The sequence below is a fragment of the Notolepis coatsorum genome (assembly GCF_963971535.1).
Source record: "Notolepis coatsorum genome assembly, chromosome: 2".
Lineage (NCBI taxonomy): Eukaryota > Metazoa > Chordata > Actinopteri > Aulopiformes > Paralepididae > Notolepis > Notolepis coatsorum.
In genome coordinates this window covers 133,732,070-133,747,085 of record NC_140166.1, presented here as the reverse complement: position 1 = coordinate 133,747,085, position 15,016 = coordinate 133,732,070, and the positions used below count along the sequence as shown (strand labels likewise).

The 15,016-nt window shown below is 42.0% G+C and overlaps 1 protein-coding gene across 1 annotated transcript in view; it reads left to right on the top strand.

Moving 5' to 3' along the window:
* Nucleotides 1-14,293, top strand: part of phactr4b (phosphatase and actin regulator 4b) — a gene marked incomplete at its 5' end in the record, with an annotated part of 89,178 nt that extends 74,885 nt beyond the window's left edge. The window contains 7 exon segments of the mRNA XM_084308309.1: nucleotides 1,325-1,602; nucleotides 4,469-4,667; nucleotides 7,396-7,451; nucleotides 9,226-9,287; nucleotides 10,118-10,255; nucleotides 11,126-11,202; nucleotides 14,077-14,293. Coding sequence (XP_084164435.1) covers nucleotides 1,325-1,602; nucleotides 4,469-4,667; nucleotides 7,396-7,451; nucleotides 9,226-9,287; nucleotides 10,118-10,255; nucleotides 11,126-11,202; nucleotides 14,077-14,092 — 826 coding nt within the window. The 3' untranslated portion in view covers nucleotides 14,093-14,293.
* Nucleotides 14,294-15,016: the final 723 nt, after the last annotated feature.

The following is a 15,016-nucleotide window of genomic DNA, read 5'->3' as shown; positions in this document are numbered from 1 at the left end:
TCACCATCAGTACTCCATCAGTACTCCATCAGTACTCCATCATTACTCCATCAGTACTCCATCAGTACTCCATCAGTACTACATAATTACTCCATCAGTACTCCATCAGTACTCTCACCATCAGTACACCATCATTACTCCATCAGTACTCTCACCATCAGTACTCCATCAGTACTCTCACCATCAGTACTCCATCATTACTCCATCAGTACGCTCACCATCAGTACTCCATCAGTACTCCACCAGTACTCCATCAGTACTCCATCATCATTACTCCATCAGTACTCCATCATTACTCCACCAGTACTCCATCATCAGTACTCCATCAGTACTCCATCAGTACTCCATCATTACTCCATCAGTACTCCATCATTACTCCATCAGTACTCCATCAGTACTCCATCAGTACTCCATCAGTACACCATCATTACTCTCACCATCAGTACTCCATCAGTACTCTCACTATCAGTACTCTCACCATCAGTACTCCATCAGTACTCTCACTATCAGTACTCTCACCATCAGTACTCCATCAGTAGTACTCTCACTATCAGTACTCTCACCATCAGTACTCCATCAATACTCTCACTATCAGTACTACATCATCAGTACTCCATCAGTACTCCATCAGTACTCCATCAGTACTCCATCAGTACTCCATCATTACTCTCGCCATCAGTACTCCATCAGTACTCGCACTATCAGTACTCTCACCATCAGTACTCCATCAGTACTCTCACTATCAGTACTCTCACCATCAGTACAGGGTATTAAGTACTCTCACCATCAGTACAGGGTAGTAAGTAGTAGTACTCTCACCATCAGTACTCGTAAAGTACAACTCAATTGAAGGCCTTATAAGGCATTAAAAAGTCTTACATTTAATTTGCACAGGTGTTCATTTCTTTGGGGGGGGGGGGGGGCAGCCTGGCTGTCGGGAGATGAAATAATATTAAATATATGAAATGTTTTTGTAGTCATGTCTTAATTTCCATTCCGTACACATACTAGTTTTCTTTCAAATACAAGGGCACGATTGATTGGAATAACTATCAAAATAAAGCAATACAATTTTAAGTTCATAATTGACCAAGATCAAACGTAGATAGAAAACATATTTCTTATCTATGTTCCATCAGTATTTCTGTCCCTTCCCTCTGTGATTTATACAGTTATTTTCATTGTCTTCAATATGTATAATAACATAATGTTTTTGTTTGTGTTTAATGTATTTTCTGAAATACACCGATCTATTAACATCATTGTATTTGTTCTTTGTACGTCTTTTAAATGTGCTAAATAAACTAAACCGTCTTCCCGTCAGAGCCGAGGACGACTACTCGGAGGAGGAGGATGACGACGACGACGACGAGGATGAGGAGGAGGAGGAGTACGACGGGGAGATCCCTCAGCCGGAGCTGGAGCCCAGGAGCCGCAGGTGCCTGATCGGGGAGCCCGGCGTCAGCGTGATCCCCGAGGGCCCCACCAGCAGCGAGGAGGAGGAGGACGAGGAGGAGGACAGGCACAGGGAGGACAGCGACTCGGACGGCCCTGTGCTCTACAAGGACGAAGACTCAGAGGATGAGGACGAGCCCCCGATCAGTACGCTTCCCTTTTTCTTTTTTGCTAAAAGAGTTCCCGCTTCCGAGTAGGGCTGACCCTTATTAGTCGAATAGTCGACTAATCGATCGAAAGGAGCCGTAGTCGACTGCCAACCTCTTAGTCTAATGCAATTTTTTTTTAATTATTATGTTTTTTTTTATGTTTTTTTTTTATCGTTATTTCCAAAAGAAAAGAGGCCTAGAAGCGTGGCTAACGCTAATGGCACACATACCAGAGGCTAACTGCCTAAGAAAACAGGCACAGAGGCACTGAAAGAGGATTTCACCCATCTAATGAACACACTCGACTAGACAAATATCAAGATGTATCCATCAGTGGACCAATTGCATGCTTTCGCAGAGCAGAAGCCTTCCGTCGACTCCTTCAGACATTACAGCCCAAATGGAATGATAAAAAAAAGATTTTTTCTTTTTTTTTCTTTTACTATTTTCTTTCATAGTCGACTAATAGTCGACTATCGGCTAATTTTGGCGACTACAAGTCGACTATACAAATCCTTAGTCGGGGACAGCCCTACTTCCGAGTTTAGATTCTCAAACGCACACTGGATTTGTATCGGTAGCATTGTTCTTAGTGGCGCCGTTGCATTTTACATTTACATTTAATCATTTAGCTGATGCTTTTATCCAAAGCGACTTACAAGTTCTGTACGACAAGTCAGCAGGAAGGAAGGGTACTCAACTCTATCAGCTGAGTAACCATGTTCATCAAAGTGTTCAGACTTGAGTGCTACAGTGTTGAGTGTATGTTCGTATATTAGGAAGAGTGCATGACAGTAGAGGACAGTAAGACGGTTAGTATTTTTCTTCCTTTCAGATATTGGTCAGATATTGGTCCGTTGGTCTGAATAACATGTAGAGGGTTAGTGTGGATGTTGTTGATCTTAGTCCATTACAGTTCAGTATTTTCTTTCATGTGATTTTCACATTGTGTCATGTATGTTGTACTGGTTTGAATGTTGCGTCCTTGCTGTGTTACATTACATGTGCAAGTTGAACATTTCAGACCTTTATTTCAACTCGTAAGACACTGAGGTTACCCTCATTTACAGCGACGAGGTTTACAAGACATGACACAGTTTTATCAGCGATTTCATACATACAGGCACAATAGATAAGAATAAACAATAAAAGATCAGCTAAGACGGTTACAAGTCGACACACGGTGGTCTGAGATCATACTTTTAAACGCAGCAAGAACCTTCAGCTTCAGAGTCAGCTGGAGGGTATTCCAGGTGTTGGAAGCATCAAAGGAAAAGGCAGTTATTCCTAGTTCAGAGCAAACTGGCGGAACCCTAAGAACCAACCAGTCATTTGAACGTGTAGAATAGGTTCCAAGATTCCATTCCAACAGTGTTGTGATGTAAGAGGGAGGTTTAAGTTTAAGGGCTTTAGAAATAAACAAATACCAATGATAGTTACGCCTCTCAACCAGAGAAGGACATCCAACCTTCCCATAAAAGACACAGCGGTGGGTATCTTATCTGTCACCAGTAATAAATCGAAAGGCAGAATGATAGACTGCAGATGTGCAACATCCTGCAATTTTGGAAAACCTCAAACACTCGTTTCCAGGCCTAGAAAAGTAATTTTTTCATAATCTGCTTTTCAAAGATTCAAGTATTTTAACATCAAGCTGGTAGATCTATGTAGCTTTGAGGGAATTATGACCCAAATTACACATTCCCTTGTACGTACAAAGTGGTCGCTGTAGCCAACTAAAGCAAGAACAAGTTATTCACCCAAATACCAGTCATGGGATTTGTGTAATTGAATAGTCATGTAAAGGTCATAGAGTTTGATTAATGCAGGACCATCTGCCACCCGAAGACAATACGCATAATATAATCTAGACGCTTTCAGCTGCTCTGCTCTTAGTGACGGCTCACAGGAAACGCACTTTGCATCTGTGACACTGTGTCCTCGTTCTTACACGACTTTTACATTTACATTTAGGCATTTCGACTTTTATCCAAAGCGACTTACAAGTTCTGTGCGACAGGTCGGCACGAAGGAAGGGTACAACTATCAACTGAGTAACAATGTTCATCAAACAGTGTTGAAACTTGGGCGCTGCAGTGTTGAGTGCATTGTAGTAGAGACATATTAGTACAGTAGGTAGTAATATAGGCAAGGGAGATTAATTAGTGGAACAGTGCATGGATGGAAGACAGTTTTTTTTTAAAGTATGTACTTTTTATTTATTTATGTAACCTTTATTTAACCAGGAAGTCCCATTGAGATACAAGATCTATTTTGCAAGGGAGACCTGGCCAAGATGACAGCAATAACATTTGCAATATATCAGACAGCAATAAAATGTGCGATACATCACACAAGAACATAATAAAAGTGCATGTATACAATATACAATACATCACATGTAAACACAAAAACTACATGTCTACATAATAGTAAAAGTGTATGACAGTAAAATACAGGGTAATACAGTAATTTTACAGTTTTCTAGTTGGGACCCGACTACAGAAAGCAGCGACATTCTTCTTGTAGGAAGTTATGTAATACAGATTTAAATTCGCAGAGAGAGACCAGGGTATCTAAGTGGATATGGTCCTGTAGCCCATTCCATGCCAAAGGTGCGAAGCTTGAAAAAGCTGTTCTTCCTACGTAGTTCAGTGTGTATTCTTGTGTTTTTTTAAAGTAGCCATCTTGTGGACCTGGTATGGTAGCTGCTAGAGAGGCAAAGCTAATTAGATTGGAAAGATATAGGGGAAGCTTCCCTAGGATGGCCTTATATATAAAAACAAACATGTGTGTTTCAAGTGTGTGTGTGTATTTGTGTACTTACTTTGAGTATGTGTGTCTCTGCTTGGCTCTGTACCCAGGCGCCTTGGCCTGCAGGGTGAAGAGGAAGGACACCTTGGCTCTGAAGCTGAGCAGTCGTCCCTGCGCCCCAGAGAGGGACCGGTTCATCCAGGCCAGGAGCACCAGGGACGACCACCCTCCGGGACAGACCGGCCTGACGTGGCAGAGCAGGGAACAGTGGGAGGCCATCCGCACACAGATCGGAACTGCACTGACGAGGCAATAATCATAATAATAATAATAATTAATGTAAGGCTGAGACGATATGCCATTTCGAAGAATCGATAAATCGGGACCAAATTATCGATAAATATAGATATTTGTATTAGTATAAAAAATATATATCTTTTATTATTATTTAAACAGCAAATGTATGTTTATTTTGCAGCAATTCTTTGTTGTTGCCGCCATCTTTAGTGTTACAGATTTCCCCATTCAAAACTACCACAGTGATTCTTCTCATTTTATAGTCGGTGGTAGGGGTGGGCGATATATCGAGTATACTCGATGTATCGCGGATTGTTCTACCTGAGATGTAGTACTGTACTATATCGCGAACATCGAGTATTAGTTTATATGGCGCCGCCCGCGGCCGAGAGACACTCGCAGTGCTTTCCTCGAGAAGCGCTGCAGTCAGAGTGCAGACTCCTGCTTTCCTCTCTCTCACACACCCGCGGCCCGCCCACTCTACGTCACACACACACACACAGAGACAGAGAGGCGGTGCCAAGTCAGCGGCTCAGTGCACATGTTGTTTGGAGGAGACGGGGAATGAGGAAAGAAGAGTTTAGCGAGTTATTTATTTTATTTATTCCGAAACGACAATGGAAGATGGAGCCGGTGCCACTGCCGAGGCGGATGAACTGGTTCCAAAAAAGAACAGTACTGGATCCGTCGTCTGGCGGTGGTTTGGTTACCGCAAGGAAGATGTTGAGACGGTTACCTGCAAAATATGCAGCAGAGCAAACCCGTTGCCACAAAAGGTAGCAGTACCACCAATTTGTTCCACCATTTAAAAATACACCCACTACAAAATGAAGAGTGCGTGAAACTCTAAAGTCAAAGCAACCAGCCCAGATGCAAATGACTCTGGCTTCTTCATTTTCAAAAGCGATCCCGTATGACAAAAAAAGTAAACAACGGAGAGAAATCCATATCCAATCAAAAGGGCAACGGCGCCCTCTGCTGCCACATCACAGAGAGAGCGGGTTGAAACGGAGTTGTCTGTTGATGCTGACAGATCCCCTACAGTGGTGGAAGATTTACCCCTTTTGCAAAATAAAATGTTCTAATAGAAACCACCACTAATGACTACAGTACAGTATAAATAAAGAATGGTTTAATGCAGACATATGTTGCAGGGACTACTAGAATCATCATGTTGGCGTGACTGTATTTTATTTAATTTTTTTAAGTGCTTTAGAGGAAATGTAAAAATATCACGATATATATCGTGTATCACGATATATATCGTGTATCGCGATATAGCCAAAATATATCGCAATATCATTTAGAGGCCATATCGCCCAGCCCTAGTCGGTGGTCTCTGGATGTGATGGAGGAGTGCACTGCATATTGAATGCACAGTGAGTTGCAATTCAACTGAATTTACATGAAATGGGGATGTTTGAACTAAAACATGCCACAAGACCTAGTATTTTAGTATAGTATAAAGTATTTAAAAATATATATATTTAAATTAAATATATTTTTTTACATACCGGTATGCAAATATATCGATATGTGACGCCACTTTTCGATATCACGCAGTTATCGATAATTACCTTGAAGTGCTTAAAGTGCTTGATTTTTTACCCAGAAAAAGTCAATGTCTGGAATTCCTTGAAAACAGCCCATTTCTTGACAAGGTGCTTAAAAGTCCTTGAAATTCAAATCAACTATTCGCGTTGAATGTTTTGTTCATCCATGATCAAATTGTTCTGAATTAAGAAATCGTCTCGCGTGCTCCAACTGCTTTTCCTCATTTATTCGCGTGTGATGCTCTAGCTCGCTCTAGCTGGCAAGCAGGCCAAGAAGATGCTTTTAAAAAAAACAGGATTTAAAGTGAATTGTATCCTTCGAGTGACATCCTTGAAAATGAAAAATAGTGCTTGGAAAAGTACTTAAAAGTCCTTGAATTTCATTTAGCAATGTCTGTGGGAACCCTGCATTTATATAGCGCTTTTCTAGACACTCAAAGCGCTCCCCACAATGTAGGGTGGAAATGGCCTCCTTCACCGCCACTGTGTAGCACCCAACCTTGGGCTATGCAGGCTCAATGGCTGCCATACACTGGCACCCGGCACACATCACACTACACAATAGGTGGCCTTGATGTCAGAGACCTGATTGGGAATTTGGCCAGGAATGCAATGACAAACACATCATGGTGCTCTATCTGTCTGTACATATAATCCGTTTTACATATCTGTAGATACTATATCTATATCTGTACATATCTGTAGATACTATATCTATATCTGTATATACTATATCTATATCTGTACATATCTGTAGATACTATATCTATATGTGTATATACTATATCTATATCTGTACATAATATATCCCTTACCCACTCTTACTAGTTACGCTCTGTTCATACATCTGATTAGCACTATACTCAGTAGTACTGATTTATATATTTTATATCCAGTTTACTGTTACATTTGCACTCTGGTTGGATGCCAAACTTATTTTTGTTGTACTGTACTTGTGCTGTATGATGACAATACATTTGAATCTAATGTAATCTAATGAAATCTAATCTAATAATGATTGCACTGGCACTGATGATTGTGGTTTCAGCTGAAAATAGCCATTGCTCATTGAAAGGAGCTATCAAAGGACAGCTTCTTAGATGGCCTAGATTTTTGTCAGAATGATGAGTGATGAAAGTGTATAAAAATAGTATTCTGCCCCCCCCCCCCCCCCCCCCCCCCCCTAGACGACTAAGCCAGAGACCTTCTGCTGAGGAGTTGGAGCAAAGAAACATCCTTCAACGTAAGTGTCTGTTCTTCCTCACCTTTCTCTTCAACGTAAGTGTCTGTTCATCCTCATCCTTCTCTTCGACGTTAGTGTCTGTTCATCCTCATCCTTATCTTCGACGTAAGTGTCTGTTCTTCCTCACCTTTCTCTTCGACGTAAGTGTCTGTTCTTCCTCACCTTTCTCTTCAACGTAAGTGTCTGTTCATCCTCATCCTTCTCTTCGACGTTAGTGTCTGTTCATCCTTATCCTTATCTTCGACGTAAGTGTCTGTTCTTCCTCACCTTTCTCTTCGATGTAAGTGTCTGTTCTTCCTCACCTTTCTCTTCAACGTAAGTGTCTGTTAATCCTCACCTTTTTCTTACGTAAACCAACCTCCTCATTCCTTTCTTTAAAGAATAGTCTCTCCATCACATTTACATACATTTACATTACGTCTCACTCAAGTAAAATGTCCCTTTGAGAATTTTAGTAAACCAGAGCCTTTGATAAGATAAGATATTCCTTTATTGATCCCCTTGGGGAAATTCAGCATCATAGCATCATAGTGTCATAGCAGCTTGGGGGAGGGGGAGGGGCGGTACAGGTATGGTCAGGGTAATAGTAGAAAGACTTAAATATAGGCGATAAAAATGGAACTGAATATAAAAATATGAGAGAAATAAACAGTATAAACAATATAATTAATTCTAAATATAAAAATATGAGAAAGATAAACAGTGTAAACAATATAATTAACTCTGAATATAGAAATATGATCAGGATAAACAGTGTAAACAAAGGTGCAGATGACGGTCTGTATTCTATTATTTATTACTATTATTTATATGAATGAGGTCACATGTAGAATAGATTCTTACACCATTTCTTCACAACTTGATTAGAAGTGAGATAGACGTGAATTTAACAATTGATGTAAGAACAAGTGCACCATTTCTGACGGTTTAAAACAGAACAAGTGGACCCTGACGGTTTGACGGTCTGATGTAGTATTTCCCCAGAAGTTCATGTGGCTTAGTATGGCCTGAAGTCTTATGTAGTACATGTCCAAATTTCATAAAGATCCGTTCAGAAATTAGTGATTAGGAGTGATTTTGCTAAACTGTGTACAAAAGAAAAGCTCTGTTTTCTCATAGACTTCAATTCATTCTGCGGTTTTTCTCTTCCTGTTTTCGCTCATAACTTTTCACCTAGATCCCTGATTCCTACATCTAGGCTACAACCCTGTCCAATAATTTTCGAGATCGCCAAACGATTGACTGAACTAGAGCCCCAAGAGTGGGGAGTAGTATTTGCGCAATACCGTGTACTTTGCGCAAGCCTCAAATATCGGCATGTAACTCGAGAACCGCTGAACGGATTTTGTCACCTGAAAGGACTATCGACAGGAAACAAATGGGGCTTTAATTCGATATATATATATTGTATTACACACCTGAGCCACTAGTGGTTGCCAAAGTGCCGGTGGGCAAATCGTCCTCAAGAGGGCCCACATGTGGGCCCTTGCAAGGTACAAGTGCACCCTTTCTGACGGTTTGAAACAGAACAAGTGCACCCTTTCTGACGATTTGAAACAGAACAAGTGCACCCTTTCTGACGGTTTAAAATGTGAATCTAAAGCAAAAGTCACCTTTTCTGCAGCCAAAGACAGTTCTTCATGTTGGGACCAAATTTATATTAGTTTTCTCCCCTTCTCTCTCTCTCTCTCTCTCTCTCTCTCTCTCTCTCTCTCTCTCTCTCTCTCTCGCTCTCGCTCTCTCTCACTCTCACTCTCACTCTCACTCTCTCCAGCCAAGAATCCGGCTGACAGACAAGCTGAAGTCAGAGAGATCAAGCGGAGGCTGACTAGGAAGGTATGGACATCACACACACACACACACACACACACACACACACACACACACACACACACACACACACACACACACTTACAGACACACTTAATTTGAGCAGTTTGCATTTTGTACTTTAGTTTGTATATTGTATATTTTGTATGGTGTTTGGACTCTATTCTTTTAACTTTTTTTTACTGTATGAAGCACAATCCCAGGGGGCTCATACAGAACCAAGCATTTCACACTAACGTAAGTTTATACAAGACAAATAAAACAAAACGTTATCTACTTTTTCTCCTCCTTTTTCAATTTTTCTCCCATCCCAATTTAGCCGTGCCAATTCTCCCCTCCCCTGTCTTGAACGTTGCTTGCATGTGCCCCCCACTGGCCGGTTGTAGGGAGGATATAAGCCCGTCATGTGTCCCCTCCGATACATGTGCAGGCAGCCAGTCGCATCTTTTCACCTGCCAGCGCGGACTCTCATTTGGCGAGGAGTAACGTGTAGGAGACTCACACTGCCCTCGCCATTTTCCTGTCTCTGCTGTACAGGCGCCCCAACCGACCTGTAGGAGTCGCTGTCCACAACGTCCAGATTGCCACCCATTGACTTCCCACCCGCTAACTCTGCCAATTGAGTTAGTATGACGGCCGGCCAAAGCCGGAGGCAACACCGACAGCCGGATTCGAACCCGGTGTCTCTTGCGTTGGTGACGAGCGCAATGTCCGCTGCGCCACCCAGCCGCCCTAAATAAAACAAAACTTGAAACACACACACACACCATCCTACATGTAAATAATGTATTTGTCAACTGATTTGTCACCTTGTGCTTACTTTCTCTCTACTGTAGCTGAGTCAAAGACCCACAGTTGCTGAGCTACAAGCGAGGAAGATCCTGACATTCCACGAGTACGTGGAGGTCACAAACGCCCACGACTATGATCGCAGAGCAGACAAGCCGTGGACCAAGCTGACTCCTGCAGATAAGGTACTCCGTCTCATTCTCGTCTCCAGAAGACCCACTGACGAGCCGGTTAACCCTTTCACTGCCACACTACAGACGGTTAGTTAAAGGGTTAACCTTATGTAGTGTGGTAGTGAAAGGGTTAACCTTATGTAGTGTGGTAGTGAAAGGGTTAACCTTCTGTAGTATGGTAGTGAAAGGATTAACTTTATGTAGTGTGGTAGTGAAAGGGTTAACCGTCTGTAGTGTGGTAGTGAAAGGGTTTACCTGTAATGTGGGAGTGAAAGGGTTTCTGTAGTGTGGTAGTGAAAGGGTTAACCTTCTGTAGTGTGGTAGTCAAACGGTTAACCTTCTGTAGTGTGGTAGTGAAAGGGTTAACCGTCTAGTGTGGGAGTGAAATGGTTTATGTAGTGGTAGTGAAAGGGTTAACCGTCTGTAGTGTGGTAGTGAAAGGGTTAACCGTCTGTAGTGTGGTAGTGAAAGGGTTAACCTGTAATGTGGGAGTGAAAGGGTTTCTGTAGTGTGGTAGTGAAAGGGTTAACCTTCTGTAGTGTGGTAGTCAAAGGGTTAACCTGTAGTGTGGTAGTGAATGGGTTAACTTATGTAGTGTGGTAGTGAAGGGGTTAACTTATGTAGTGTGGTAGTCAAAAGGTTAACCTTATGTAGTGTGGTAGTGAAAGGGTTAACTTATGTAGTGTGGTAGTGAAAGGGTTAAGCCCCTACTTAACTGACCCATCTCAAACCTTGCCCTCTTTTCTCGATCCTCCAATCACGATCGTTGCCTCCCTCGAGACAAACTAAGCAACAGTTGTGACCGGAGGATCAGGAAAAGAGGGCGGGGCTTGAGGTAGGTCAACTGACGTACGTCTCACTGTATTCCCATTTTTTTTCTAGGCTGCCATTCGGAAAGAGCTCAACGACTACAAGAGCTCTGAAATGGAGGTCCACGAGGACAGTCGGATCTACACAAGGTACATCTGCATTACTTCGAACTATACTCAGTTTATACCTACCTACTGCTTTCACTGTCTACAACTGCCCTACTCTGTAATCATAGTACTATATCTATATCTGTACATATCCCTTACCTACTCTTACTAGTTGCATTGCTGTCCAGTATGACTACCATAGTGTCTTTATACCTGTATCACTGTACATATTAACACTTTCCGTGCCAGCCATGCAGTGCCTTTGAACCCTGTTGCGTGCCAACGGTCTATTGAATGACAGAACGCTCACATTTGTGAACGCACAAACGATATCTTAAATTATGGCTATGTGTCTAATATGACCGTCGCTTATCAATGACTTGTTTGCAGTCAACATTGTCGAAACGGATTGTTTTTTAATCGGTTCATTTCCGTTTTATACCATTTTGAAAAACGCTATTTTTTTTTAAGTTTCAGAAGAAAATAAAGATTCTGCAGGAATCGCGCTTTACTGTAATACACTGGAATACACAAAATACGTTGTCATTTTTCAGCCTATTTATGAATCGTTTTCAAATAAACGCTAGATTATCGATAGTATATGTGTACTTATGCACGCTATAGAAGCTGGCTGAAAAATCGATTATCTTATTTCCTGATCGCACACACACACACATACACACATACGGGACACGTTGATATATCTGTGAAAATAGCTCTGATTATCCCAATTCTGGTCAAATAGATTCCTTACCTCAGATCAGATGTTCTCCAAAAAGATTATTCCAATTCCTGATCGCCATTCCAAATATCGATTGCGTTTATTGATCCAACGCTGGGTACTGGAAACACGTATTCTCCGCTGTTCTGATAGTGAGCAATGACTGGGATCGTCTCCGGTTACATGTCTGACAAGTAAAATGTGGATTCCGGATTCTTTTTTTCCCATGCGTTTCATTCAGTCCATTCCAATGGGGTGCAATACCATCCGGAGAGACGATAGGGGGCGGTATTTTCCCAATGGAGCTCAGAGAGAGTTCTAGTGGTAACGTGAGGCTAGATTGATGAAATATGAATGGAAATCGCTAATAAAAACACATTGAGTGCCACGGACGCGTTTTGTCGTTAGTTCATGCCGACCTTTGAGTGCCCCCGACGCTATATAGCGTTTGTATGTTGTTGTTGTTTTTTTTATTGGCGATTTTAATTCATATTTCATCAATCGAGCCTCGGGTTAGTGCTGCAGAGTCTCTCTGAGCTCAATTGGGAAGATACCGCCCCCTATCGTCTCTCCCTATGTAACTGCACCCCATTACTTTACACTGACGAAGGGGGGGTGGCCAGTTTCCTAATTTTATTTACCCAGCACTGTAATCAATAAGCGTGATCGATATTTGGAATGGCGATCAGGAATTGGAATAATCTTTTTGGATAACATCTGATCTAAGGTAAGGAATCTATTTGACCAGTCTTAGGATAATCAGAGCTATTTTCACAGCGATATATAAGTGTTTGCCCTATGTGTGGCTGTGATCGCTGATGAGGAAATGAGAGAATCGATTTTTCAGCCCGCCTCTATAGCGTGCATAAGTACACATATACTATCGATAATCTAGCGTTTATTTGAAAACGATTCATAAATAGGCAGAAAAATGACAACGTGTTTGTGTATTCCAGAATATTCCAGTAAATGCCTTTTATCACAGAATCTTTATATTTTCCTTGAAAACAAGGGCTTTTCAAAATGCTATAAAACGGAAATGAACCGATTAAAAAAACAATCCGTTTCGACAATGTTGACTGCAAACAAGTCATTGATAATCTGACAGGCAGATTAGACACATAGCCATAATTTAAGACAGATATTATGCGTTCACAACGCTATCATTGAAGTGGCTGGTGGCATTTAACCATGCTTTACCACGTTAACACTTTCAGTGCCACCAGGGGGCGCACGACTTAGTGCTTGAATGCCACCATCCACTTCAATGTTAACGTTAATATCGCCTAATCTATGTTTTAATGTTTTATGTGTCTAATCTGCCCGTCGCTTATCAAAGAATCATTTTCCAGTCAGTGCTGTCGAGGCAGATTGGTTTTTTATCACTTCATTTCCGTTTGAGAGCATTTTGAAAAGCACCCGTTTTGAGGTAAAAAACAGCCCATTCTGGGCCATTCTGTGATAATCGTCTTTTACTGGAATATTCCAGAACGTTGATATTTGTCGGCCTATTTATGAATAGTTTTCAAATAAACGCTAGATGATGAATATTATACGTACACGCACGCCCATTCGAGCCGCGCGCTGATAATAGCCGTTTTCATTTCCTCATGGATTTTACAGTGAAACCGATAGAGCACATTTCACAAAACAGCTTATATCTTCATCAAAACGAGTCTGATTATCCTAACACTGATAACATAGATTCCTTACCTGACATCAGATGGTATCCAACTGGTATATTCCAATTCCTGATCACCATTCGAAAAAATCGATAAGTGTATAGATCTAACGTGTATACAGTAGAACTCATGATCCGCGGCGCTCAGAGGATCCATAATGAACTCTGGTAACCCCGGCTGCATCAGTGGACTGGAAAATGTGGAGTACAGGATTTTTTTCCCCATCCATTTTCATTGAGTCCATTCCAAAATCCCTGATGTCATCTGGGAGACGATAGGGGGCGCTTTTTTCCACATCTGATCGCCGGCGGCTCTTGGGTAGGCTAGGGTAGGCTCGCGTGATGCAATATGATTTCAGATCGCTTAAAAAATTCAGAGAAATCTCGTGAGTGGCTTTCAACATAACTATTATAAATCCGAGAAAACTCATGAGTGGCAATCAAAGTGGTAATGGCCGGCACTGAAAGTGTTAATCAGCTGTGATAATTGATGTGATGCCCTCTGTTCCTCCAGGTTTCACCGGCCCTAGTGTCCCCGTCCTCCTGGACAGTGAAGCACTTAATTGCCAACCGGCAGAGTCTCTGGCAAAAGCAGAGAGTGGGGGGAGGGGGGGGCCTGCTCCCTAAAACAGACGACCCCCTCTCTTCCTGTTTGTGAATGTACTGTACAGATAATCAGGGATGACCTGGAAACACGGACTGAAAACAGGACCTCCACTCCTCCTCCTCCCTATCCCTCTATTTCACCACACGGCTTTCACTATAAAACTGAGGGAGGGGGGGAGCTGCGGCGGGTGGGGGCCGAGGAACAGATGCAGTATTTTCTCCCTGACGAAGGGGGAGCCACGTGCCAACAAGGTGGAGAGGCGGGGGGCGGGGGGGTTGTTGGGCGAGGGACGCGCTGGAACCCTCCCACCTGGAGAGGGCTTTGCACTCACTCTGCCAAAATGTGGTGTCCCTCAGGGACTCTTCTCGGGGCCTAGTCCAAACCTTTAAAAACCGCCTCTTTCTATGTTGCCTTTTACCTGCTTTTACTCCATATGGCACAGCTAAATCATGTTGTTAATAACATACAATAATAATAGTGATAATAGCGATGACGGTGACAATAATAATAAAATACACAGTAATAATAGATATTAGAGAGACTAAAGGCTGCAGCGAGCGAGAGCGGGTCATGAAGATGAGAGACCGGGACGTGTGTCATTATTATGGGACTGGACTTGCTCTGGGATATTGTGCGTATTTTGTGTTATCGTGTATAGATTGCTGTGATATCTAAAGAATGAAATGTGGAGAGATCTAACGACGAGATATTCTGTAATGCACAAGATTTTTATATTGTAATTTTGATCAAATTTTTTTTTTTTTTAAGCCTTTTTCTTTTCGTTTTCCTGTATTTATGTTTGTGACATGGTGGCCATTTCAGCTTCAAGCTATAGGGAACGGTGGAA